The 26,904-nt window shown below is 52.0% G+C and overlaps 1 protein-coding gene across 1 annotated transcript; it reads right to left on the bottom strand.

The window, feature by feature from the left end:
• Positions 1-3: 3 nt before the first annotated feature.
• On the bottom strand, positions 4-25,503 carry TXNDC5 (thioredoxin domain containing 5). The gene is made up of 10 exons (XM_032341060.1): positions 25,166-25,503; positions 20,957-21,106; positions 15,768-15,873; positions 11,570-11,666; positions 9,223-9,338; positions 7,149-7,235; positions 6,432-6,572; positions 3,497-3,579; positions 1,643-1,772; positions 4-337 (listed from the first exon to the last, which is right to left on the bottom strand). The coding sequence occupies exons 1-10, from the start codon at positions 25,438-25,440 to the stop codon at positions 215-217; spliced, it is 1,308 nt and encodes a 435-aa protein (XP_032196951.1). The 5' UTR covers positions 25,441-25,503; the 3' UTR covers positions 4-214.
• Positions 25,504-26,904: the final 1,401 nt, after the last annotated feature.

Below are 26,904 nucleotides of genomic sequence, written 5' to 3' on the forward strand. Positions count from 1 at the left end.
ATATTTAGTGAAGGGATCGTGACTTATGTGTTTACTTAGAGAAACTTAGAGAATCTGTAGAGTGTGTTGCCTTAAAAAACACACACACAAAGAAGATACCGCAAGTTTAGTACATTCAGCTCTCTGAAAAACCACCACGTGAGAGTCCACAACACCTGCATGACTCGGCTCCAGCAGCCGGGGTGTGCAAGGCCGGGCAACTGGCGAGCGGGTGCTACAGCTCGTCCCTGGCCTGCCGGAGGACAAAGTGCTGCAGCGAGTCAAGGTCTCTGCCTCCGTTGTGCTCGCTGACCTTCTGCCCTCCGCGGAAAAGCAACAGTGTGGGATAGCCTCGTACCTTCAAAAAAAAACCCAAAAAAACAGAAGTATGAAGACCAGTGGTCCAGGTCATACACAAATTGCTTCTTAAGTAAAACCAGAGAAACTCCTCAAGTTGTGACCAGGAAAGTCTATGGTTAAATTTTTAAAACGTACAGACCATTTGAAAAGTACAAAGAAGCAAAGCCTTGGGGCTCCTCACTTTCCCATCCAAAAGCACATTCGAGATCAGTGTCAAAGGAAGGACTTTCCCCAAAAGGAGAGCTTCTGGGGCTTTCTTGCACAGGCCATCACCTGGGGCCCCGGTGAACAGGCACGTTCTGATGCAGCAGGACCAGCCGGGGCCTAAGACTGCATTTCTGACAAGAAATGGTGATGCCACCCAGCCACTCCGTGGGCCGCGCTGCTTGGCAGCAACAGCCTTGAGAACACGCATTTTCCAGTGCAACAGCAACAATGAACTTCTTTTCTGAGACGTTAAGGAACCCAAAAAAGGGCAGCTTCTAGTGAGAAGTAAATGTCCATGCTACATCTAGCCTCTTTTTTTTTTTTTCCTAAATATTTTATTTATTAAGAGAACATGCACTTGCAAGCAGACTCCATGCTGAATGTGGAGCCCAAGGTGGGGCTCGATCCTGAGATCAGGACCTGAGCTGCAATCCAGAGTCAGATGCTCGACCCGTTGAGCACCCAGGCGCCCCTAAGTCTATTCTCAAGTGAATGAGGTAAGAAGCGCCAGAGCCTCACAGGGATTTCAGAAAACAATGCAAAAGTAAAAACGTAAATTGCAATCTTTTGGGTGCTCAGATTGTGCTATCAGCTCCGGAGGCAGCAGAAGTTAAACAGAAAGACCCAAGCACAGGCTCGCTTGCTGGGACAGCCCTTTCAGGAGGAAGTTCAACCGTTTCCCTTATTCGACCAGGGATTCTAGAACACAGGCTTACGTCTGAAAAATAAGCCACTCAGGGGCTTGAGATGAAGGCTAAGGTCGGCGGACTGCTGGGCCAGCCAGAGAGGCCGTGGAGGTGGCACCCTGTCCCCAAGCCCGGACGCTCATTACTGCCCAGGCTTCCGTGCGGACGGCAAGACCTCAAATCCCCAGTGAACGGCGGATGGCTAATGGGAAGGGAAAGCCTTTCCTTCGACAGAGCATCACTTTTGCTTTTCAAAATGAGAACAAAGCAAGAGCTTCAAGAGGACACGAGGAACATTGGAGAAGACGGGGGAGGTGACGGTCGCTGGGTGGGGCCCAGAGAACAGCTCCCTGTGGGTGTGCTCCCCCCCACTCAGCCCCCGGGGAGGCCTTCCAGCCACATGTACCCACCGAGTGCTTGCTGCAAATGTTCCGCTCAGCAGTGCAGTCCACCTCGGCGATCTTGACCTCTGCCAGACCAGGGAATTCCTTCCTGGACAGCTCCTCCCACGTCGGGGCCAGATTCTTACAGTGCCCACACCTGGGAAGGGAACGACGCCGGCTTTGTGGAGTCCTGGGTCCCGCTCCCTCACCCAGAGTCACTGCCAGGCCCAGCCCTGTCTCTGTGGGAGGCGGTCGCTAATGGCACAGGAATTTATAAAACATCACATTCTCCCACTGGGTGCACTAATGTTTTCTCCTTCTCTGTCCCAAACAAGGAATTCAAAGTCAGTCCGAAGTAGACTTTTGGATAACCTAGCGGAAGCAAACTGGTCTGGAAACAAGTTGATATTCTGAGACCCTGTCCAGGAAGTGGTGACCAGAGCTAACTGGCCTACAAATGAATCAGACACAACATGAGCACAAGGTGATGGAAGGATGCAAAACCGACTCCACGCATTTTTAAAAAAATGCTTCATTTTAGAATTGATCGCTACGGTCTTGAAATTTTAAGACAACGTAAAAGCTTCCCTGAGCACCCGTCCTCCTACCCACTACTCGATCCATATAGCTTCAGGGTTTTATTAAAAAATAGAAAATAATAGATTTAAAAACATCACTGAGTAGTGTTCCTATTTTTCTTTAAAGATTTACTTTAGAAAGAGAGCAAGCAGGGGGAGGGGCAGAGACAGGGCGAGCATCCCAAGCAGATCCCTGCTGTGTACAGAGCCCAGCTTGGGACTTGATCTCACAACCCTGAGATCATGACCTGAGTTGAAAGCAAGAGTCAGATGCTTAGTTGACTGCAACCCCCGCCTTTTTTTTAAGATTTTATTGATTTATTTGGCAGCGAGATAAGAGAGCACGCGGAGACAGAGGGAGAAGCAGTCTCCTCGTGAGCAGAGAGCCCGATGCAGGGCTTGATCCCGGGACCCTGCGATCATGACCTGAGCTGAAGGCAGCCGTTTAATTGACTGAGCCCCCAGGCATCCACCTGTTTCTATTCTTTAAGGATAAACACTGACAAAGCGTGGGAGTTAGGTGCTCACTGACTTGTCTCTGCCACTGTGGTTTCTCCTGAACACTGAGTGGCACCGGCTGTAGAGGAGCTTACTTATGTTTGCTTAGAAACAGAACCTCACACTCTCCTTGAGCCTCTGCTCTTGTAAGTGGATTGTTTGTGAAGACAAGGCATTCTTCCCATTTGACTGCTGAGAAAACTGAGCTTCAAAGGAAAGAAAGGGCATGCAGAGTGACAGCCGTGTAAGTCTCGGCACCCGCCATCGTCTCCACTTCAGGTAGCCCTGGTCACAAACTGGGTGTCCTCCCTCTGTACGCTCTGGTCCCCGAGGACCACAGGCCCGAAGGTTCTGGTAACTGGGGAATGCACGGAACGGCCCCACCAGACCTCTGCTCAGCTTCTCGACAAGGTCCAAGAGACTAAGAAGCAAAGCTACATCATGATGTTCGTGGTTAGTTAACCAAAAAAAATCAGTCTACTTGGGAAATGACAGATACCACAAAATTCAAGTTTTATATGGCCATCCTAACTCTCCATGTTCATGTTTTCCCCAAACACACTGGACTTTAAAATACACTGACTCATTCTCCATAAATAACTGTTTATGAATACCACCAAACCAAACCTCAACCGAGTGAAACAGAGGCACAAACAACCCCCTTTTCTTATTTCCTACGACAGAACCCACGTGTAAACGTAGCATCTGCCCAACACCGAGACTAGAGCGCAGGCCGATGAGGGGGAGACGGTGATGGACTCGAGCGCACTGGGGTGGAGTAGTTTCTAATTAAACAGCCACTTACCACGGAGCATAAAACTTAACGAAGGTTATTCCTTCTGCAATGGTGTCCTCGAAGTTCTTTTCCGTGAGCGCCAACACAGTGCCCTGCAAGGAAGGGAAAAGCCGTGGCAAACCTGCATCGCTTAGAGCAGGGCAGGGCCATGCTTTGGGGTGGCAGAAATAGAAATCCGTCATCTTTTTAAAATGCTGTCATGCAAGGTCACACAAAAATACACAACTCACATATCACAAGCCACACAAGAAGGGCCCGTGAGTCATCAGAGGCTCCCCAGGTCCTGAGCCCAGGAGATGCTTCGAGAAGGTGGCGGGACCCAGGCCAGCACTGCCCTCGGCCAGCCTGAGCGGGTTCAGGTGCAGCTGCCGCTGTCTGGGGCCCCAGGGTTGGGAGCAGGGGGCTGTGCAGCCCCGGGCTCGGAGCCTCCCACACCGACAGGAAGAGTCCGAGACCCCCACGCAGCAGCCCACGCAGCAGCCCACGCGATCTCCCCAGCTATCTGCCACCTGCTCTCCCAGCGCGGCGATCTGTAGAAGTGACCTTCTCTGTGTGCTGACCTCACAGCTGACGGCCGCCCAGCCACAGGCGAGTACGTGTGTGCCACCCATCCCAGGCTGCGTTCTGTCTTTGAGTTCAGAGGGAATGTGCAAACCGTTCATCTCCGCTCTGGCTGGGGGGTGACAGGGGAAGGTGCCACGGGGCCGTGCGCTCTAAGGCAATCTGGTCTTGACGGTTCTTCACAGAATTACATCCACGTGTTTCTCCAAAAACGGATCTGCGACTGTCTCCCAAGAGCAAGACCGTGAGGATTTACCACGTGGCTAAACATACCAGGCCTGCTCCCCTCGAGTCCGGCATCGAGGAACGCGTGGCAGCGACGGGGAGGCAAAGCCACCGAGGGCCGCGGCAGCGCACCACCATCCGTCTTTATGTCCAGAAACATGATGCCACGCTCACTGAAAGACCTACTTCGTACCGGAAAACTAACAGAAACTGGTCTGTGTGTGAGGCAAACCCCCATAGGGCAGAATTATATTCAATCTGGGACGCCCTTCAGAGCCACCATGACACACATGCTCCCCTAACACATGTGGTCGCAGCTACTACAAAATCGTTTGTTTGCTTCTTAAACCAGAACTTCCCCTTCGAACGAATGCCCAGGTAGTTCCCCCACCTAAGAATCCCACTAAGGGACGGGCTGTGGGGTCGAGGAGGCCCATGACTGTTCCCACTCCAGGATGGGGTAGATGACTCGATTTTTTCCGATTCCAAACCACCAGCGCTCAGGGAACGATGGCCCCAGCAAGTCAGGATCTGTTAAGCACATGCTGAGGGGTCACGCTCACTGCGCTGGCCCCGGGGTACCAGGGCACACTGGCCCCTTCTTTGCCGACGCCCTCCTGGTGTCCCAGCTACGAACGTGGCCTGCTATGTTGTGTTGTTATAGAAACTGAAGGAGCAACGTGAATATCCTGTTCCGGAAATAACGATAAACAGGCCTACAGTTCTCAGCGAGGCCACCAAGCACAGTTTTCCTGGGAAGACGTTATTCTGACTTTCTCTAAAGAACGACCTTTCCACGCGCGGCTTCAGCCTTGGCCTCCATCCCCGACCGGACTGCAGACCCACACCTGCGGGTGTCGGCTCCGGAGCCCATTTAACGGGCCAGCAGCCCTCCCCACCCGCGGCCACCACAGCCCTGAAAACCAACAACCCAGAACCCGCACTCCCCGCCTGCCTCCTCGCCCCGGTGCTTCTCTCCCCACTGGCCCCAGCGCCCACTAGGTCTGCCGGAGCCCCCCGGCGTCCCCTCAGAGGCCACCTTCCCGACTGCGCGCAGGAGAGTGGGGCTCCTTAAGCTTCCTGCCTCTGCCCCTCCACCCCCGGCCACAGCCTCCATTCGGGGTGTCTCCTCATCCTGTTGGCCTAATACACTGGTCTTCCATCTCTTTCCGCCAGGCAGGCCTCTAAAATGCAAATCGGTCAAAGGCCCCCACTGGCTCCCAGTAAGTACAGGGCGAAGGTCAGAATCCTTGGCTGGCCGACAATGTCCTCCACGACCCGCGTCCTACGCCTCGGCTCTGGCCCCCGGCACTGCACCCCTCGTCCTCCTCTTCCCCCGCCCTCCACCCGACTGCTGGCCCCTGCCCCAAACGTGCCCGGCTGAGTCGTACCACGTGCTTCTGCTCACGCTCCCTCCTCTACTGGACAAGCCTTGACTCTCCGGCAAACACCAATTCCCCTTTTGGCTCTTGGCCACACTTGCCACCTGTCTGCCCCCAGCTCTCTCAGCCCACTGCGACCAGCCAGGCACACACACCTGGGGACCCGCTTGCGTGCATTCTCCTGTGTCTGCCCCAGCAGACTCAGCCCCCTTCACAAGTAGGAAGGTGGTCTTATTTGCTTTGGTTTCCTGGTGGCCAGGGACAGTGCCTGAAACATGCTCAATAAATGCACACGTGAGTCTAGAACCTTCTGCTCTCTGAATGCAGACTGCCTGCCTCAGCAAAAGAAATGTGCTAGGCCAAGTTACCTCTCTGTTCCGGGGCACCATCCTCGCTGCAGCAGATCACCCGGGGCCTCACCCCAGAGTTCAAGTCCAATTACCACAGCAGGGGATGGAAACAAACAGAAGCAGGGGTGGGGGGCTACCGGACAGCAGCCAACTTTCCCAGCAAACGCCCTCAAGTACAGTGGTTACCAATCAAAGGGATGAGCTTCCCAGAGCTTCTGCCACCAAATGCTCTTAGGATGGGTCTCACATCTATTTCAGAGACGCCCCTTGGTTTAGACCTTACTAGCGTGTGAAAGTGGCTGAAGGAAACTTCACGTGTTAAAGTCACCCGCAGCCAGACCCCCTGTTGTCGCGGGGCCCAAAGCACGGGAGGACAGTGCCCTCCGGGGGCCACGGCTGGCCCTCCTGACCGCAACAGGCACCCACCTGGGCCACAGGCTCAGGGGCCGGCGCCGGGGCCTCTGAAGGCTGGACGCTCTCTGGGGCCTCCCGCTCTGTGCTCTGCAGCTGGGAATCCACGTACTCCCGCAGGGACTCCAAATCCCGCTTTCCTTTGTACTGGTCAATCTGTCCGAGGGAAGAGCCACATGAAAATGCGGTCAATCAGTACACCTAATGCTCTCACTCAAACCTCGTCCCGGCCCGCGCGCCCATGTGAGACCTCCCTCAGGTGTCTCCCCGGTGGGGGTGTGAACCGTGCCACGTCTGCACGCTCAGATTTACACACGAGGGTGCAGACGGCAAAGCAAACATTTTTGCTTTGGTGACAGATACAGCACCTGTCTTCTGCAGGGATCTGGTCATGAAGCCGGAGCCCGCTCCAGCAGGCCAGCGGCAGACCGTCGGCCAGGGCCGGATCGGGGCACAAGTGAGCCCCTTACTGGAAGCCGGCGTTAACCCCACTCAAAGGTCATTCTGGATTATTCTAGTGCTCACTTGAGCCAACTGAAATGTGTCAAAACAGCAGGATGACTGACGGGTTTTGTCAACTACCCAAATCTTATCAAGTAAGAGAAAGACACTTTTGTTCCAATATTATGTCTGCCTTTAAACCAGTGCCCAGCAGTCCACACGGGCATCTCGCCACAGCCCACTTGGACTAAGAGAGAGGCCAGCTCTCCACACCACAACCTGAAAACATACCTTTTGTCCGTCTCGGAACCACAGAAGAGTAGGATAGCCACGAACTTGGTTTCCCGAACAGAGTTCATAGTGCTGTGTACAATCAACCTAAAGATAAAGTAAGACCACATTCACCGTTTGTTTCCTCAAGAAGCTTCCTGACACGCGGGTTACTGGACACTCCAGACCTCACGTACCTCACGTACGTTGGTGCTTGCGGCACCGCCCCCTCAAGGTGCAGTCTGGGGAGAGACTCCCTAAAAGCCAGCCCAGATGACACTGAGCTAAGGGGGCAGGGGATGAAATGTCCTTTAGAGAAATGATGTACTCAGCTCACCTAAAAATGCTGATGTTTAGGAAGTCACATTCTGCCTGGAGCTGGTTAACAGCGGGAGGAGAGGAGCCCCCCACCCCTGCTCTCGCCGCAGGGGAAGCCTGGTCATGTGCAACCGAGGCCCACGCCAAGGCTAGCCTGTGTCCTCTCACGCCCAAACTTAGGGAGTTTTGGAATCAAGTAGAAGCAAGGAGTCAATTTTAAATAGGAGTATTTGGTATCAAGACAACTGAAAAGATGTCAAATTAGGATGATAAGACGTTCTTAATTCTGTTAGCTCAATTTACCAACTATCGCAGCTTTTTAAATTTATTTCATTTAAATCTCATCAAGATTCTGCCTGTTCAACACTTTCATGAAACACTTTATCCTAAGTCACTTCTTCTTCATCTCCTACTGGCATTAAGATCAGCTATGTGGGACACTCAGTTGTTTTTCACCATGTCTTCGAAGTAGGATAGAAATACCACGTTCACATGTAAGACTGGAAGTCAGCAGTTAAAGTATTAAAGGGAAATCTCGAATCTGGGTGGGGGGCATTCCAGGGTCCCATCTAACCTGGCCACAGGCGTGCCCAGAGATGAAGGGCCACAGCCCAGATGGGCAGACTGTGTCCGCTCATGCCTGACTCTATGAGAAACCGTTACTGACATAAGCTGGAGATAATCTCCCATAAAAATTCAAAAAATAATTTAAGGATACAAGGAATTGAGAAGATAGAGGACAAGAAAATTATGACTACTTCCATGAAATGTTCAATAAATTAAAAAGTACCACATGCGTAACTAGAACACGTAATTGGAAGTACTTAACAGGCAACAGTGAAAACAGTGAAAATCCGCTGAACTCACAACAACTATTAGAACTGACCAGGAATTTGATCCATGCCAACCGTCCTACTAGGACCCTGACTTTCATCCACACCACACACCACCAGTCAGGTCTCCCTGTGATTTTGCAAAGGCGGAGACTGGGGTGTGGAGAAGCGGCCGCAGGCTGGCCGGGCAGGTCTATGCGGTTCCTGAGCTCACACTCTTGACCATCTCCCTGCACTGGGCAGAGCATCTCACTCAGTGCAGTTCCTGGACACGCAGCATTACTTCTGTATACAAATCAGCCCTTTGGCAAAGTAAAAAATGAGATTTTTGTAAAAGGAAACCCATGCCTGGATGTCTGGTGGGTGCCAAAGGCTGGGTGAGATTAAAAGTGTTTGATGGCCCAGGAGCTGCTCTGGATATTTCCAGAAAATCCACTTATACAGAAATTGTTAGACACCACTCCTGGCTTCTCTCTGCAAAGTGGGGAAAGCTGGAAAGACTCCCGGGCAGCAGGGAAAGCTGGGGCTCACTGGAGGGGGGCGGCTTGTGCAGGCCTCTGTAAGCACGGAGCCGGGGCTCCTCCAGGTGACAGCTCTTGAGTGAGGTCAAACGTGGATGTCCTCCAAGTCCGGCCAGTGAACATTCACAGGCTGTGCCCCATATCTTTGCAGAAACGGCTCTGGGGCTGCCAATTCAGAATTGGCCATTGCTTCAAAATAAACAAAGAAGCCAGAGCCATAATTTATCTTTAGGCTGTGGAAAAGCCAGCACATTTGAAACCAGGCTGCCATCTGTGAAGGTGAAATGAATTATCAAGTGGCACACTAAATGGAATTAATAAATCAAGTTTGCGACTTTGCACACAGAATGAATAATGGGCTACTCTGCTAATTAATCCAGCCAAAGGCGGTCTATTTCCAGTTTAATAAGGGCTTTCACTTACCTTGCCAATCTTGACAGTTTCAGAATGTTCAAGGCCCAGGGCCAGCTGCTCCCAGGTTGGAGCCAGAGCTTTGCAGTGACCACACCACGGAGCGAAGAACTTGATAAAGTGGTCGCCTTCACGGAGAGCCAGGGCAGAGAAGGGAAAAGGAGGTAACTGACGTCATCCCTTACTAGAGACTGAATGGAAGCATCTGATCTTTGCCCCCCTGCCAGCGTCAGTGCGTACCCTTTAACTGGCAAAACGTGACTCAGTCGAATAAGTCTGTATCTGTGAGTTCACAGGGATCCTCAAAACAAAATCTACTTTGCCATCTCTGGAGGACAATAGGGAACCAACGCAGTATTTGAAGAACGGGGAACAACGGGGAAGGCTCGGGCAATGATCCCTTCTGTCCTGGGCAAACTGCGCCACGGGAAAACCAGCTGATACGTGAGAGCAAGTCTCTCTCCTTAAAACAATGAAGGAAGAAGGTTTTCATAGAACAGCAGCATCTGGCAACCCTAGTGAATGAACGGACTGAGGGAAACGTACTTAAGCGCACCACGGAGACACAACTGGACAAGTCCAGACTGGGAATTCTACAGGTCCGACAACCCACGCGCTCAGCCACCAGGACGCACGAAGAAAAAGAGATGCTGGGGGAACGCGTAGACTGGGACTCCAGAGAGACGTATGGGAAAGACAGACCAAAGTAAACTGTCGTGTTAGGAATGCACACTGGGACGGTGAATGACACAGGGAGGAGTGGTTTCCACAGAGTCCAGGACACCCCCTCCCTGAGGGCAGGCCGGCTGGGACCTGGACAGGGGAGGGGAGGCTGGCAGTTTTAGTCCCTGAACCGGACCGTGGTTACAGAGCAACCACTCCATCACAATTCACTAAGCTCTGTGTTTGTTTTCTGTATCTGTGTTTTATTTGACAATAAAACAGAAGGTTTTAAAACCTGAGTAACACTCCCTTGGCTAGAAGAACAAAACACAAACCCGCACAAAATCATTATCTGGATACTGAAGATTTTTTCTAGGCTGTTCTACCTTGACCAGCCGATGGCCTAAAAGATGTCAGGCTGAGACCAGACCCGAATGAGGCTGTGCCTGGGGAGGGAACAAACCAGCGAGCACCAAAACGGGATCCGTGCTCCCAGAAGGACGCTGCCACGCCACACACACACCACAGTGGGGACTCGTTTAAGGGAAATGGTGAAAACTTGATTCAAAAAATGAGCAACTGATCTGCGAGGCTGAAGCCGTGTCTCTCGGGACAGGCAGAGCCCTGACTAACCCTGTGCTGGGAGGTGGGGTTGGGACGTCTGGGAAGGACCGACTAGAGGAGCGGGGCAGCTGTGAGCGCGGGCGGCAACTGTCTCTTCCTGAGGACAGAGTCTCCTGCGAGCAGCTCAAGGTGGCGCTTCAACAGTCCACCCTTCACGTGTGACTTGCTTAGGGAGGGACCCATCTGGGCTTGTGGGGTAATCCCCTATTGGGGAAAACACCCCGAAACTCCACCGTCGGCGCCCTGGTCCGAATAACAACCTTCGACTCGCAGGGAACACGCTGACAGCATCACAGACACTCTTGCGGACCCTGAGTGTGGTAGGTCTCGACTCGCAGTGCTATGAAGTCACAAGGCCAGGCACACGTTTAAACCCTTTTCGCGATGCTTCCAAACCAGTCTTCTGGGAGGATTTCCCTCCGTGGCAGCATTTGAGAATAGAGATCAGGAAAGAAGCTGAATCTGCTTTCAAGTCAGTCAGTGCTGAGCCAACTGTCCAGAAATGTGTGACCAAAGGACCTACTTGCCGCTTATGTTACAGATTGTATGTAGATCATTTTGATTTTTAGGGGACCGTTTTCAAAAAAAAGAGATGTGATACAGAAAAATATTTTAACTGTAAATGCATTCGCAAGTTACAATGGTCCCGCTAAATTCTAAGTTAAATATGTAAGAGAAGCTTTTGTTTCTGCCCCAGGGCAGTAAGTGTATGATTCACGTTAATATAAATAAACTCTTTCCTATCCAAGGACGCACTGTCCAGCTGGTGTACAAATTCAGGGTGCCTGCTCATTTGTGAGCTTTCCACAACCCAAGGCTTCGGCTAACACTAAAACTGGCATTTCTTGAAGGACACAGATGAAAGGAGAAATCCTTTCCAAGAGGAAAAGCTCTGCACAAGGATGTTCATGGGTCTCGAAGACAGAAACCATGGCTCAGTGCCATAGATGTCATTCGAGGGCCCGCGAGTGCTATCAAGGAAAAGCCCAGCAAACTGAGCAGTGGTGAACGGTCAGTCGTTCTGAGAGGTGTGTCTCCTGCCAGGAACAGCCGTGAGAGTCACCCAACATACCTTGCGACACATGCAGCTCAAAGTTGCTCGCTGACAGCTCATAAAGTCCCTGCTTGCGCTCAGGGGCTCTGGGCGGTTCTGCTTCTGGCTCTGGTGTCTAACAGGGAGAAACAAAACAACAGTCATTGGGTTTGTATGCAAAGGCAGAGTGAAACCCACCGAGGAGGTGACCTGTGTCCGTCTAGAACCTTCTACAAATCTCCTTCCTCATCGTACTACATCAAACCTTTGTGGGATGCTGCTGTGTTGAGGGAACCCAAGGCAGGAATGGACTCTCAGGGCTCTGGACCCTTCGGCAAGAAGCCCCTTAGCAGCCTCACCCAGGGACCGGCTCTCAAGACAGCCGGTGACCACCATCCCCACCCCAACCTGCCCTCTGCTGCCCCCAAGCCCAACCGAACAGAGCAGGCAAACCAAAAGGGCAGGCCCAGCCCACAAAGGCACACTGTCCTGTTGTTTACAGTGTGACCTCAGATTCCACGGGGAACGCAGGATGAAGTCCCTGGCGGGCTGCAGCTCCCGCAGATATAGAAGCGGCCGAACGGGCAGAGAAGGAGAAGCGTCAGCAGAGGGGAGGGCCCGGTGCGCCTCAGTGCACACAGAAGGTGGGTGATGAGACCGTGAAGGGCTGGTAAAGGGACGAGCGGGGCGGGAAGGAAGACAAGGCAGGCGCCTGGCAGGCAGTGCCAGAGAAGCACAGGGCTGCACTCTTTAGTTCACACCACGGAGGCCGGGACAGACCCGCAACACGGGAGTGAGAAGCGGCTTTTCAAAGGACGCTTCTGCCAGCATCTGAGCGGGCCCCGTCGTGTGCAGCTGGACGGTCACCACAGTACCACGTGACTCCCGAGCGCGCAGCTCCACAGCTGTGGCCTCCAGCCAAAGCGACTCAAGGGTGACAAAAAGATCACACAATCACCATTTTGCTACAGACCCATGGATGTAGGTTACTCGATTTTCTATCTGGCAGCTCATGTTTCTCTGAAAAAGAATACTGGGGCGCCTGGGTAGCTCAGTCAGTTAAGTGCCTGCCTTTAGCTCGGGTCAGGATCCCGGGGCCTTGGGATCGAGCCCTGCTTCTCCCTCTCCTCCCCACTCATGTGGGCACATGCACACTCTCTCTCTCAAATAAAATCTTAAAAAAAAAAAAAAAAAAAAGAATATCCCAATTAAACCATTAAAAGTTTAAAAGTGCTGAGAGCTCAAAGCTGTGCAGAGCTGTAATCAGAAAGCACAAGGAAGATGTTCATGCAGCTGTGGGCCTGTAGAGACTTGCAAAGTGCTAGGTACTTCCACAAAAAGATGCCCAACAGAATGGTGACTAGGTGAGCAGTCAGTGAGTTCCCAGAAGGTAAGACACTCCATGTCACCTTTTGTAAGATAATCAAAGGGCTTTCCATATTTTTCATTGTTAAAGTGCTCATGTACAGCTCTGAGGGGGCAGATCACTTCCTGGGCCCTGTGGCTCATACCGGGGCAGCCCGACCGCCGTGGCAAGAATGTGGTATGTCACAGATACAAGCACACAGGCACAGACACGGACACACTCTCACCCTGCTGCTGACCATATCAGCTTACAGATTCTTAAGAAAGTGACCAGGCAATATTCATCAACAGCCATAAAAGAAGTCGCCTTTTCTCTTTCCCTTTGCATTGCAATTTCATGTCCAGTAACAGATTCTAAAAACATCACCCCAAAATAGGAAAATAATGTCTTTTACAAAGATTTACATGTTCCTTATGTATCTCTGATTAAAAAATTATAAATAACCTAACTATCCATTGACAGAGAAGAGTGGAATTGTGGCAAACCCACATGACAATATAAAATACTATCAATATAAAGATGTAACATATAAAAATATTGTTTGTGAAATGAACCATGTTTATATGACTAACTGTTTAAGAAAAAAATACAGAAACAAATAGGGCAATCTTAAAGTTGGAAGTAGTGGATCTTCTTTTGAGCTTCTTTAATATTGCCACAACACGAGGAAGGTAATCTAAATTTATCCTATATCCATATACAACATCATCAAGTTACTTAGGTACATATAGAGATGAAGAACTTTTTAAAAAGTTTCCACATACAATAAAAAGCAAGTTCTTTGGAAAGAATTTTTGGTTTGCAGGATCAGGTTTGAGTGTTTGAACTTTCCTCCAATCAGGCACATTGCCGCTGTTTCCAGCAATTGTGGGAGATCTCTACTGCTGACACGGGGATCCCACGCAGCCACGTCCCTTCCGCCTGAGGGGACACAACCCTTCCTAGCCTGCAGTGGGGCTGCCACCACCCAAAAGGGGAGCTTGGGCCACCATATGAACGCCTTCTGCCATCCTGATACTGGCAACTTGTTTCCCGAATAAAGTCATCACAGAAGGCTGGCTTTTTGGTAGAAAAAAATACTGACAAAAAAATAAATAAATAAGTGTATCTTGAGACTATTAACCCCTTTTGAGACTATTAACCCCTCTTTAAAATTGGCATCCTCCAATCAGAGAACAATTTCACAGAGGAAACGATGTGTAGTTTAAATCTATATGAAAGTTCCACCTGCTCATGTAACTCTCTTGCCGTGACAAAGATGCAAATCAACTCTCTGAGAGGTCTGTGGTTTTCCCTGTTACCTAAAATTAGATAAGTCTCTGCTTCACACTCACACAGTGCCACGCAGTTAGAGGGAAAACGACACCCGAGTAGCAGGTGGGTTTCTGATGAACCATGACATCTACACAGAATGTGGGGGAGGGGGGCAAGGAACCACACGGTCACCTGGGAAGTGACTCCAGTAGCAGCAGAGGCCCCCAGAACCTGCTAGAACCGCACATGGGCACAGAGCCCCTTCAAGGCAGGAGTGCCTACCTCACCCGACAGAGCGACCTGACTCAACTGTTCCACTGAGATAACACGGAGAGACGTCAGATGCTCTCACCGTTTCATCCGAATCACCCAGCAAGGGACACTGGTCAACCTCCCAGGCCCTAATCAACACACGGCCACGAACCGTCCATCCCAACCCAGCCTCCATGGGCCTGAGCACTCTGCATTGAGTAGAAGGCACCACACACGGAGGGACACTTAAGGGTTTACGACCATAACGACGTGTGACAAAACTAAGACTCCCGACGTTAATCTGAGGGAGAGGATTATACAATGTTCTTAGTAACCTTCTACACACAGCCATGTCTTTAAACAGTACCTCAGAAATCAAAGTCTCCACCATTTCCTGGTATCATTACCCGCCCTCCACCCCACCCCGTGCAGGGAGGGCAAAGCCAGTGAGCACCTCGGGGATTGAGAGTCCAGGCGAAAAGGAGCGGGTCATGCTGTGGTACAGCTCGTGGAGGCAAGAGAGGGCTGAGGTTGGCCTGGACTGGAGTTCGGGCTTAGGCCTGGCCTCGGCCCCAAGTCAACCTGTGACGCTCAAGAACTAGTGCCAACTGTATACGTGTGGGAGCGGCACAGAGACTGATGTTAGTTAATAAGTAGTTAACTGTCAGTTAACAAGTATTTAACTGTCAGTTAACAAGTAGTAAGTGCGTATCTGTGAGACGTGCACTGGGACAGTCATACGAGGGCCAGGAGGGCCAGTAAGACCGCACAAGGTCGGCAGGACGGGAGAACCGCCCAAGTCAGGGGAGCGGCACACGGGGCCATCTTCATTACCCTCCTCCTCCTCATTCATACATCACGCATACTCTTCTTTCTACATTTATGCATCTTTGAATATTTCCATAATAAAAACCTTCCTAACAGGTCATCTTTTTCCACTGAGGTATGCAAAGCAGTAGAAACAAGAGACCAAAAGTAGACAGAGTGGTTGTGGGGGGCTGGGGGCACGGTGACGGGGGACTGGTGTTCAGAGGGGACAGGGTTTGAGTTCTACGTGGTGAAAAGAGGCCTGGGAATGGCCGCTCAACGGGGTGAATGCACCCGAGTTCATACCCTGAATCTCTACATTTAAAAAATGGCTAAGATCACCAGTTTTGTATCATGTATTTTACCACAGTAAACAAAAACTGGAAGGGGAAATAGTTCATTTTTACTTACAAATGTCAATTAGTTCTAAACGAATATAAAGTTGCTTTGAAATGGGAGCCTTAAGTTTTCACCTCAACTGGCCTCTCTGTCCCCCTGGAGTGCGGAGAAATGAGGGAAGGGAGAGGGCGGGCGCCGGGAGGCCTCGCGTGCACTCACCGCGGGCGCCTCGTTCAGCGTCTGCAGCATCCAGTTCTCCAGCGCCTGGAAGTCTCGAGGCCCCTGATACTTCACAGCTTCTTGGCCAGGCTTGAAAAACTTCAAGCTAAAAGGCAAAAAAGGACAAGACAGAGCAGATTTTTCAACCTGTCAGAGAGGTCTGCGTAGACGGCGCCGTCCCATTGGGATGCGGTCAGAGCACTGCGGCCAGGCACAGACCTGCCCCCTGCACTAGAACTTGAAGAAAGAGGAGAACACATATCCACTTACTCCCACACTTTTAAAAAGTTTCTTCCCTTACTCAAGAAAAATAAGAGTGAGCAGAACATGTCAAGTCTATGAGACCGTGAACAAAACCCCAAGTGCATTCGGGGAACAGGCCTTGCGAGCTTCTCCCTGCTGGTTGTTTGCCATCCTTCCTAGAGTTTAGAAGTTCTTACATTCTGCATTTGTTAAAAAAGCAAAACTGTACTAGAAATAGCACTGTTGTACAATAAATGTATTCCCAGGCCATCCTATCTTATAAGACAAGATAGATCTTGTCATATAAAACGAGAATATCCAGGTTCTGTGAGAATTTACATTTCCAGCTTTTGAGAATAGCCTTGACATTGGTTAGAGTGGTCTATGCATTCCCCACAGAGAAGGAATCTTCTTTTCCTCATGTATGTGCAGACGGTATCTGCACATCGGATACGGAGCACTTCCTTCAGTGCGCGAGCAGAACACTCTGCCTGTGGCCGACACTACACTTCCGGATCCTGTAGCCTGTACCTGCCCCTGGTACCGGAGAAACACGCTCCAGATCAGACCTGACAGAAGGTGTCAAGGACGGCAGGAACACAGGGCGGCTGACGGAGGAAGTGACACACAGACTAGCGTTCTCTGGCCAGCTGTGCGTTGACATCACCCCTCCCTGCCTGTGGCACATGGTGCACGTCGGCGGCTTGGGGTGCGGTAGCCGCTGTCAGAAGTCAAGACATACAGAGATCGGAGCCGTGCGCTTTGCTCTCCAAAGGTCTTAAAAATGAAGGTTCGTGGGGCGCCTGGGTGGCTCAGTGGCTTAAACCTCTGCCTTCAGCTCAGGTCATGATCTCAGGATCCCAGGATCGAGCCCCGCATTGGGCTCTCTGCTCAGCAGGGAGCCTGCTTCCCCCCCTGTTCTCCCTGCCTGCTTCCCCCCACTTTCTTCCTGTCTACTTGTGATCTCCCTCTCTCTCTCTCTCTGGCAAATAAATAAATAAATAAATATTTTAAAAAAAAAAAAAAAAAAGAAGAAGAAGGTTTGTGCTATGCATGAAAATCAGTGCAGGGGCTGGAATAAAGCATCACAGGCTCCCAGGCCTCACCCCCCTGCCCCCACCAAAACCATATCCTGTGACAGACTTAGGGGATGCCTATTGGGCCTCCAGTGAAGAACAGAGGCCCTGATTCCTCAGTAACTTTTACCTTTACAACCCTAACAAAAAGCCAAACTCTAGCCAGTCCAACAAGAACACCCGAAACTTGACGAACTTTAAAACTCTGAGTGACTGGGAAGCATGATCTCACGATTACGAAAGCTCACACCTGCCCCTGAGGCCTCGGGAAGCTCTGGAAAGCTTATGCTCACAGAGAGCTAGGAGATGTTTCATGCACACAACCCCCCCACCCCCAGCCACTGTCTCTCTTCCAGTGGGCACCTCCCCCACCAGAGTGGAAAAGGAGCGGAACCCTCAAAACACTCGGAAGGACCAGCACTATCAAACTCATTCCCCGGGGCGCCTCGGTGGCTCAGTGGGTTAAAGCCTCTGCCTTTGGCTCAGGTCATAATCCCAGGGTCCTGGGATCGAGCCAGGGTCTTGGGATCAAGCCCTGTATCAGGCTCTCTGCTTAGCAGGAAGCCTGCTTCCCTTCCTCTCTCTCTGCCTGTCAAATAAATAAATAAAACTCTTAAAAAAAACACACACACACAACAATCCTCATTCCCCATTTCTCTGTGAACATTTAAATGCTGGAAACCTAACCTGTGACTTTTTCTGATTTAGTCACAGGTCAGGTGTGTGACCAAATCAGAACTGAGCAACACACAAATAAACAATGTTTTAAAATCTCTTCTTGTTGGACTAGAAATCTTTCCAGCCTGCCCAAACCTCCTTCAGTTCACAGAGCCTAGGGATAGAATTAGGGTTCTCTTCGCAGACCTTCCCACCTGACCAGGGCATCTGGCCCCAATCCTCACTGTGGATGGGCTAAAGAAGGTGATGGGGGGATGGCCACAGGGTCCACGCCCTAAGGACAGCCCCAAACTTCCACATGGGAGTCTGCTTTCCCTGGTGATCTGTTTGTCTTTCAAGGAGACTGCAAGAGAGAACACCTCCATGTGTGGGTCACTCTGGAAACCTGTGATCAAGGTCCTAGCACCACAGAGGAGGTGGTGTTACTGGCTGATTTGTGTCCCCCGAAGCAGATCTGTTGAAGTCCCAGCCTCCTGTCCCTCTCAGTGTAGCCTTATTTGGAAACAGGATCTTTAGAGAAGTAAGCAGGTAACAATGAGGCTATCAGGGCAGGCCCTAGTCAGGGGTCCCTAGGAAAAGGGGAAATTTTGGCCAAGTAGAGAGACACGCACTGAGAAAGACGGCCCCATGAGGACAGAGGACAGGGTGAAGCCCCCACTAGACACTAGGGAGAGGCAAGAAAGGACTCCCCTCTGGGTTTCGGAGGGGTTACGGCTCTGCAGATGCCGCAACGCTGGGCTGCTGGCCTCCCAAGCTGTGAGACAAGAAGTTTCTGTTCTCTTCAGCCACCTGGTGTGTGCGCTTGGGTCGGCACCGGCAGCAAACCTCCTCTGGCCCTGCCTGGCTCGGTTTCCCCAGAGGATGCAGACTCCTTTACCAGCTCAACAACGGTGACCTCAAAGCACACTGAACCTCCCCAGGAGCGTGAGAACCCGAATTCCCTCCCTGTGCAATCCTGTGTTTCAGTTAAAGGAGCCGGTGACTCCACAGGGCGTGCTTAGGCATCCGAATTCGTCATCTCCGCGTTCATCATCTGATGCGCCTCCCCAAGACGGGCCCCGCGCCACGGGTAGCAGAAACTCCCACAGGTCAGTACATGAACACCCCAACGGACGCATTCCACTGCAGCATGCCCTGCCTCCTGCATTCGAGGAGAAAAACCTGTTCTCAGGCACTTGTACAGGGCTGGAGGGTCACAGAGGTTCCTTCCCCAACAATGTTCAGTGTCGTGTGAGTGCACTGCAGTTCTGTATAAGGACACAAAACCAGTGCACGGTGTTCCTGGAGAGACCGTATCTTCTAAATCAGGACACATGACTCAGTGTGGCTCTTTTAAAATCTGTGAATAACAGGGCACCTGGGTGGCTCAGTCAGTGGAGCGCCCCACCCTTGATTTTGGCTCCAGTCATGATCTCAGGGTCCTGAGATCGAGCCCCGCAGCAGGCTCTGTGCTCAGCACAGAGTCTGTCTGCTTGTCCCTCTCCTCTGCTCCTCCCCCTGAATGCGAGCTCTCTCTCTCTCTCTCTCAAATAAATAAATAAAATCTTTAACACCTGTGGAAAACATCTGTGCGGTAACTGATGTTGCAGCCAGACAGCTCCTATGACCGGGTCCAGGTGGAGCCTTCTGCCCGTGCCTTCAGATGCCCGCTACCACTTGGCCTTCTCAGCCTATCCCAAGTGCTGTCTTGCTTCCGAGTGGTGTGGCTGGTGGCATACGCCACATGGCCACTATGGCCGGCTACTTAAGAGTGGACACGACAGCCGACCATCTCGGTTGTCCCTGCACTTTGAAAGCAACAGGCTCTCAGCAGGCAAACCTCTATCTCCTCACCTGGCCCCACGACTCACTGATGGCTTCCTTGTCTGAGCTGAGTCTCCTTTAGAGGCGAGGCTGTGAAGCACAGAACAATCATACCTCCAGGGTTGGTACACTTGGTACGAAATTTTCTCTCTAGTGATCTGATCTGATCTGAATGACGGCACCCAGATTAGCAGCAGTCACCAAAGACCAAGAACTGCAGTGTCCTTTACGAAAATGCCAAATTTCCAAATGTTAGGGAAGGCCTTAACATTTACTGGGTATGCTCAGATCAGTGTTTGCAAATGTGCTATTTCACGTACCGTGAAATCATGGATCAACATCCTCCTTTAGACTCAGGTTAAACCGCGTGGCCAGGGCTGCGTGATAAGCCACCAGCAGAGCTGGGTTTCAGACATGGCTTCTAGGTTCCAGCCCAGAGCTCCTTCCCCTTTTCTGTGCTGCCTCTCGGGTTTGAAGACAGGCCCAGGTTTTGTAAGAATTTACCCCGTTCATCAATTTGAACAAAAAGTTTGGGAGTTACAGTGGCCAACCTCCTTTTGGGAACATCATCTTCCCTGTTCAGGAGAAGGGCCCTTCTCTTTAACACTCGCCTTGTGGCCAGAGAGAGGCTGCTGCCCTCCTCTCTGGGACAAGTGTTTCTGGAATGAACACTCCATCCAAGCGGGGCCGTTCAGTGGTGAGCCCAAGCCCTCCACGATAGCAGATAGATACAGAGTTGGAGAGTTATGTCACCTTAAGGGAGGTATGGGAAAGAAAGGCCCCCAAACTCAGGGAACTGAGTCTCAGACCTTCTTCCATGGCCTTCTAATTGATCCCCTCTTTTGCTTCTCAAGTCAGTTTCAATTTCTATCTCTTAAAACTAAAGAATTTAACTGTCAAGGGAGTAAGAAGCATCGCTTGTCAGAACTTCTGGATCCTACTTTGTCAACTTTCTTTCCAACAGAAACGGCCCCTGTGCTCGTCACGTGGGAAATTACTCCAGGAAGGATGCTTAAGGATAACAGAGTGACCCAAAACTTAAAACTGATGACACGGTACGCTCATCGCGTTGAGGGGTGAATGTCACACCTGACAGGACACCAAGGAGGCTGCCATTTTTGTCACACAAACACATTCCTTATAAATAGGAAAACCCAACACTGATTAATGAAAGGCTTTTTCCAAGCAAAGCAGAAGGAGGAAAGACACAGTGCGAAAAATGCTCTTGCCCTAACAACAGGGACCGGGCGCTTCAATTTATCATCTCCTCCCTCCTTGGAACTACAAAACAAGAGACCAAGTTTAGCGTGAACTTTCCTTGGCCGAGTGCGGCTGGCAGAAGGCCGTGGAGAGCCAGGCGATGCAGGGCCCAGGGCCCCGCCCACTTACGTGGGGTACCCTCGCACCCCCTGCGCGGAGCACACGTCTGAGTCGGCGGTGCAGTCCACTTTGGCCACGTAGACCTTGGCGTCCTCCATGCTGTTGTACTTGTCTCCCAGGTCATTCCAAGTGGGCTGCAGCCGCTGGCAGTGTCCACACCTGGAACAAGGGGAGCGAGCACGCTGAGTCCCGGCTCAGAGGCGCGGCCCCACCCGGACCTTTCTTTCCTCTGCCGCAGGGAAGAACGGCTCACCTTCGGGACACAACGCACTCCCCTGCCTCAGATCCCCCAGGGAGCCCCTGCATGGTTCTCAGCAGGAAACCGAAGCTCAGCAAGGTCCTGTGCCCACCACGCGCCTTGCTCTAGCCCCCGCTGCCCTCCCATTTGTGCTCCATACACCTGCACCCACCTGCCCTGGCAGTGTGCCCAGAGCCAAATGATACCACCTGGGGCTTTCTAGAAAGGCCACAGCATGGCTTACCCCTGGAGATCGGTACCTGCTCTCTCTGACACTCGCTCCCTAGACCCACTTGCCGAATTCCTGTTTGCTCTCTCGGTTTAGTTTGGATGTCACTTCTTCCAAGAAGTCAGCTCTGACTAAGGCTGTCTGGTGCCCTGCTCTGCTTCTTCTAGAAAACGCCCTGGCTCCCCCCTCTTCTGCAGCAACTGCTCACCATGATGGCTCCCTTTTAGTCAGGACTCTCTATACTAAATAAGTATCTGCAATGGAAGGTGACCTAAACGTTCATTCAATTCTCCATTTTCTAAGAAGCATTATTTAGAAAGGTCTATGGCTACCCAAACTTCTAAGTCTGATGTCACCAAATGTATACTTGGGATACTGACTCTGGATTTACCGGTACATTTTTAAATCACCTACCATTTAAAATAATATATTAACTTGAAATTCTTGCTTTTTGCTACTCTTCCCATTCCTTGACAGCATCAGCATCTCTCCCATCACTAAATCCACTTTTTAAATCATATAACTGATGACCTTCTTTAATTATCAGCTATCTGCAATGCACTATTTGGAGGCTGTGTGAGCCTGTGCTGGAAACCTTGTCTCGAGCTTCAAGTACGGTCACAGAATTATATGGCACATTGCGTTTTTTTTTTTTTCTTTTTTTGCTATTGTTGTTGTTTGTTTTCATTCACCTGGTGTATATTCATGATGTCTACAAAGTAAAAAGTTGCCACATTGCTTTTTAAAGTAATCTTTAAGTGCTTGCTTATAAGAACACCCAGGGGCGCCTGAGTAGGTCAGTGGGTTAAGTCTCTGCCTTCAGCTCAGGTCATGGTCTCAGGGTCCTGGGATCAAGCCCCATATCAGGCTCTCTACTCAGCGGGGAGCCTGCTCCACCCCCTCACCCCCCCCACCCCCCGCCCCGGCCTGCCTCTCTGCCTACTTGTGTTCTCTGTGTCAAATAAATAAATAAAATCCTTAAAAAACACAAACAAAACAAACAAACAAAAACAAAAACCACCCAACACTTAAAACTGTCAATCTGTCCTCAGACTAACTTCTCAAGAAAATCACTGTTAAGTTTCTTTGCCTCTTTTTTCTTTTTTTTCTTTTTCTTTGCCTCTTTTCTTTTCTGACAGTGGACGTCCACTACCAGCACTGAACAAGTTTGCTTCCGGCTACTGTGGCTTCCCTGTGCAGCACTTTGCTGGCCAGTCAGGAAAATGCCTGCTTTATTAGAAACTCAAATACAGGATGATTCCCTCTTTTCTGGAAGATAACAGTGAGGGAAAAGCAATATTACATGTAAATTATATTGTTCTATATTAAGTTATATAATTTAAATAGTGCAAGTGCCATGAAGACCGGCATTGTTCTTTTTACAGCTGTATTCCCAGTACCTAGCACATGCCTGAAAGGGACTCAGTTTGGCAATTTCTTAGTGATGGATCGACCCACAGGTGCCATGTAGTCAGCGCTCTGGTTTGGGACCCTTGTGGCACCTCTGAGACAGTAGCTGAACTCATTTTGTGGCCATGTAATAGAGCAAAGCCACCTGGTCCTCCCAAGGAGGTGTCCCCAGCCTTGACCTCATTGTCACCAGATTCAGCATGACCTGCAACTGGACAGACAGAAGCTGTGGCCTGATGTCAGCCCAAAATCCACAGCAGTAGGACAACGTTACATCTACCAAGTTCAGAGCAAAATATATAGGGCAGGTATTCGTTACATGCCACGCCTGCTCCCCTAAGTCACATGTGGGCTCCCGATATTCCAGAGACAGAAACTGCAAAGAGATGAGGACCAGGGGTAGGCTACAGCATATTCTATCTGTGCTCCAATCTGTTCTTAGCTTCTAACTTTTAATGCCATGTTTATTCTGTAACAGACTAATAAGAAGCAAACAAAAACTTTAAAAGTAACTTTTCTGTGAGCATCCATCTAAAAAGGAAGTTCCTCAATACCAAGTCCCAGGGTTTGCCAGTCTTGTCCCCCACTGGGTCTAGGACTAGCAGGTACTGAGACTCCAAAATTAAAACTTTATTGGCACTGCATGGACTTTAAACATCTACAGGTCAGTTTTTCTTTAAAAAATAAAGAAAAAAAATCCATGGACTTATCCCACTGAAAGGCACTCCAATTAACTGGTGTATTTAATTGAAACAGGTACTCCCAGAATATCCCTTCACAGAATAACTATTAAGAAGGAACGATTTTAGGGGGCACCTGGGTGGCTCAGTGGGTTACGCCTCTGCCTTCAGCTCAGGTCATGATCTTGGAGTCCTGGGATGAAGCTCCACATCGGGCTCCCTGTTCAGCCGGGAGCCTGCTTCCCCCTCTCTCTCTCTACCTGCCTCTATGCTTACTTGTGATCTCTGTCTGTCAAATAAATAAATAAATAAAAATCTTAAAAAAAAAAAAAAAAAAGGAAGGAACGGGTTTTTTTGTGCTACAAAGTATTTTCCAGACCACTGTAGCCCTAAACCTTCTGGTCTGCTGGTTCCTGGGAAGCTGAAACACAATGAACCCCACTGAAACACTGTTAATACATGACAGCTCTGACCCAGACCTGCCCCCCAAAGATAACTCCAAACAAAATTGAAATATAGTAACAGTCTCACTATGAAAAAAAGAGAAAGAAAAAAAAGTTTCCTCCAACTTCCGCCTGCACATTTTCTGAACAAGCCATTTTGCTTGGGCATCTTTCTCTTGCTTCCTACATCCCTTTCCCACATCTCCCTAAGCCTCTCTCCGGGTATGGGGAAGAATGCCAAATGCTGCAATAAGCCTGCAAACTGCCTTGTGCCCTAGAACTGGCTTTCTGCTCTGCCCCACGCGAACTGCACTTCGGGGCATGTAGGCCCTGGAAGGAAAGCACTACCTATGCTTGTGTAAACGTCAGGAAGTCCTTCCCGTAAGACAGCTCCCAGGGAAGGGGCCTCTGGTGTTGGCACGGAGGCCCACACTGACGCCTCCACCGGAGAACCAAGGCAGGAGGAACCCTCTGCTCAGCTCACACTTTCCAGAAGACCAGGCCCCAAGAGAGCAGAGGGGTGGAGGTGCCAGAGGGCAGCCTAGAGCGGAGCGGCCCGAGAGCACACCCCGTCCACACGGAGCTGCCTCGGGGTCCCGGGCATTTGCACTCCTCTCGGCTTCCCGGGGTAGCACAGGAACCCCCCCTCTGCCTGGGCCACCCCTTCCCACCTCGTGAACACACGAAGTAGGAAATCCCACCTTTGCGAGTTCTATTTCTCAACTAATCCCTCGTGCAAGGGATCTGCCCTGCAGCGAGCGCACGGAATCCGACCTCCGCGCGTCCCGGCCGGAACCCGGTGGCCGGGGGCCGCCGCACGTGGCGCACGGGTCGCGGCCGCACCCGCAGGCCGCCGCCTCCGGCCCGGCGCAACAACTTTGGGAAGGGGCTGGGGGCTGGGGACCGGAGGGGTGGCCCCACAGGGCGACGCCACCACCCGGCCCTCCCCCGGTCCGGGTAGTCGGGGGCGGGGGGACCCGGAGCGGGGGCGGGACGGCCTTTCCCGGCTGCCCCCTCGGGGCCCGCCCCCTCCTGCACCGCCCCGGCCGCCCTGCGCCACGTCAGCCGCGAGCGCCCACGCCCCCGGCCCGCGCCCACCCCGCGCCTCCCGGGCCGGCCGCGGCTCCCGGCACCCCCCCCGCCCCCCGGCTCGGTCCGCCCCGGCCGCCCCCGGCGCGCAGGGTGCGGGGCCGCGAGGAGAGCGGCGCGGCCAGTTACCAGGGCGCGAAGAACATGACGAAGTGCGCGGCGCTCTGGATCCCGTGCGTGAACATGTCGGCCGTGTACAGGTGCTTGGCGTGCGGGTCCTGCCCGTCCCCGCCGTCCGCCGCGGGGGGCCCGTCCGCCGCCGCCGCCGCCGCCGCCCCCGGCTCCTGGGCCCAGGCGCCTCCGCGCCCGCCGCCGCCATCGCCGAGCAGCAGGAGCAGCGGCAGCGCGGCCAGGGCCAGCGGCCGGGGCAGCGGCGGGAGGAGGCGTCCGGGGCGCGCGGGCATCACGGCGGGGCTGGCGCGCTCTCGCCACGGCGGCCGGTCCCCCTCGGCGGCGCCCGCCCGCTGCAGCCTGCCCCGCGCCCCGCCCCGCCCCGCGGAGGCCGCGCCCCCTCCTCGCCCCGCCCCGCGCCCGGCGCGCGCCCGCTGCCCCGCGGAGGCCAAGTCGGCGCGCGCCCGCTGCCCAGAGTGGGGACGGTGAGTGGTCCCCGCCGCGGCACGACCCCACGGCCCGCTCAGCCCAGAGGAAGGTGGCCGGTGGAGGGCCGGAGAGGCCGGGCCGGGAAGCCAGACCGGAGTGTCGGCGTCCGTTACGCTCCGCCGCACACACAAAGACCCCAGGGATTTCGGGCCAAAGGAAGGAAAGAGCGGCGGTCAGCAGAGTGGAGGCGCTGGGGCAAAAGGGGCTGGGGCTCGCACCTGAATGAGTCAAATGCTTTGGCCAGCCCTCAGGTCTGATTCCGGGCCTGTGCTCAGAGGTGGGCTGAAACCCGCTTTCCAAGTGAACCCCTGGCCTGTTATCCCCGCCCTGCCTTAACTTGAGGGTGAGAAGGAGAGAAGGTCAAAGTGACCTCTTTTAAGCAAGTCCGGCAGAGCTCATCCTCCAGAGACTGGCTGGTGTCCCCCTAGTACCCCCTGCATTAAGGTAATAAAGAGGAGGGACGACGCCCCTACTCCGGCTGACCCCCATTGTGGAATGACGGAGAGGTAGCCCCTGGGCTTGGGCACCTCACCGTTCACACCTGCACACGTGCCTTATTGCATATGGTGATTGAAGTTCCTGGCTCTGCCCTGGCGATCGGAAGCTAAGTTAAGGAGAATCACTGGCTAGCTTCCTGAGATCCTGCTTGGTCCTTGATTATCCTCAATTTGGGAAACTCCATGCAGTTACACTTGGTCTGGTGACAGCGGAAGCTCCCAGGGACTCACCTGTCATTACACTGCTCCAGACTTGGGGTCAGCCACTATTAAACCTTGAACCAGGGTTTGCCAAATACCAAATCATCAATTTCCCTTCAAAACCTTTTCTCCCAACCACTTAAGCTTGAAAAATGAGGCTCACCTTTCACATGTTCCCTCATTTCCATTATCTCCTGTAATTCAAACCCACCAGGTTTCTTCCATTTCTGTCCACCATTCTGAATATTCCTACTCTGACCAGACCTTAATCCTGGCCTACTGCAGTAGTTTTCTAAGGGCCTCCTTTGTTCACATACCTGGACAGTTAATTTTCCTAAAGCCTGCCTTTGACCATGATAGTTTGCTGCTTAATACCCTCCTTGCCCACCATGTTCAAGGTAAAACGCAGACTCCTTAGCTTGCCACTCAAGGGCCTCCATGATGACATTCCCTGTGCTTTGTGTCCTGTGAAACTCACTCACCACTAGAAGTCCGGGGATTCTCTCTAATAATCTACTATTACCAGACTTTTATCCCCATCCTCCCCCAGCCTCGTACTCCCCAAACTTT

Source organism: Mustela erminea, chromosome 4 (assembly GCF_009829155.1).
Source record: "Mustela erminea isolate mMusErm1 chromosome 4, mMusErm1.Pri, whole genome shotgun sequence".
Lineage (NCBI taxonomy): Eukaryota > Metazoa > Chordata > Mammalia > Carnivora > Mustelidae > Mustela > Mustela erminea.

Bases quoted from the DNA above. Each gene is read 5' to 3' on its own strand.
- TXNDC5 (XM_032341060.1), bottom strand. From the start codon at position 25,440: ATGCCCGCGCGCCCCGGACGCCTCCTCCCGCCGCTGCCCCGGCCGCTG. The intron at 11,667-15,767 runs GTGAGTGCACGC...TCTCCCTGTTAG, and splicing joins CGCTGAACGAGGCGCCCGCG to ACACCAGAGCCAGAAGCAGA. The intron at 9,339-11,569 runs GTATGTTGGGTG...CTCTCCGTGAAG, and splicing joins TGAGCTGCATGTGTCGCAAG to GCGACCACTTTATCAAGTTC.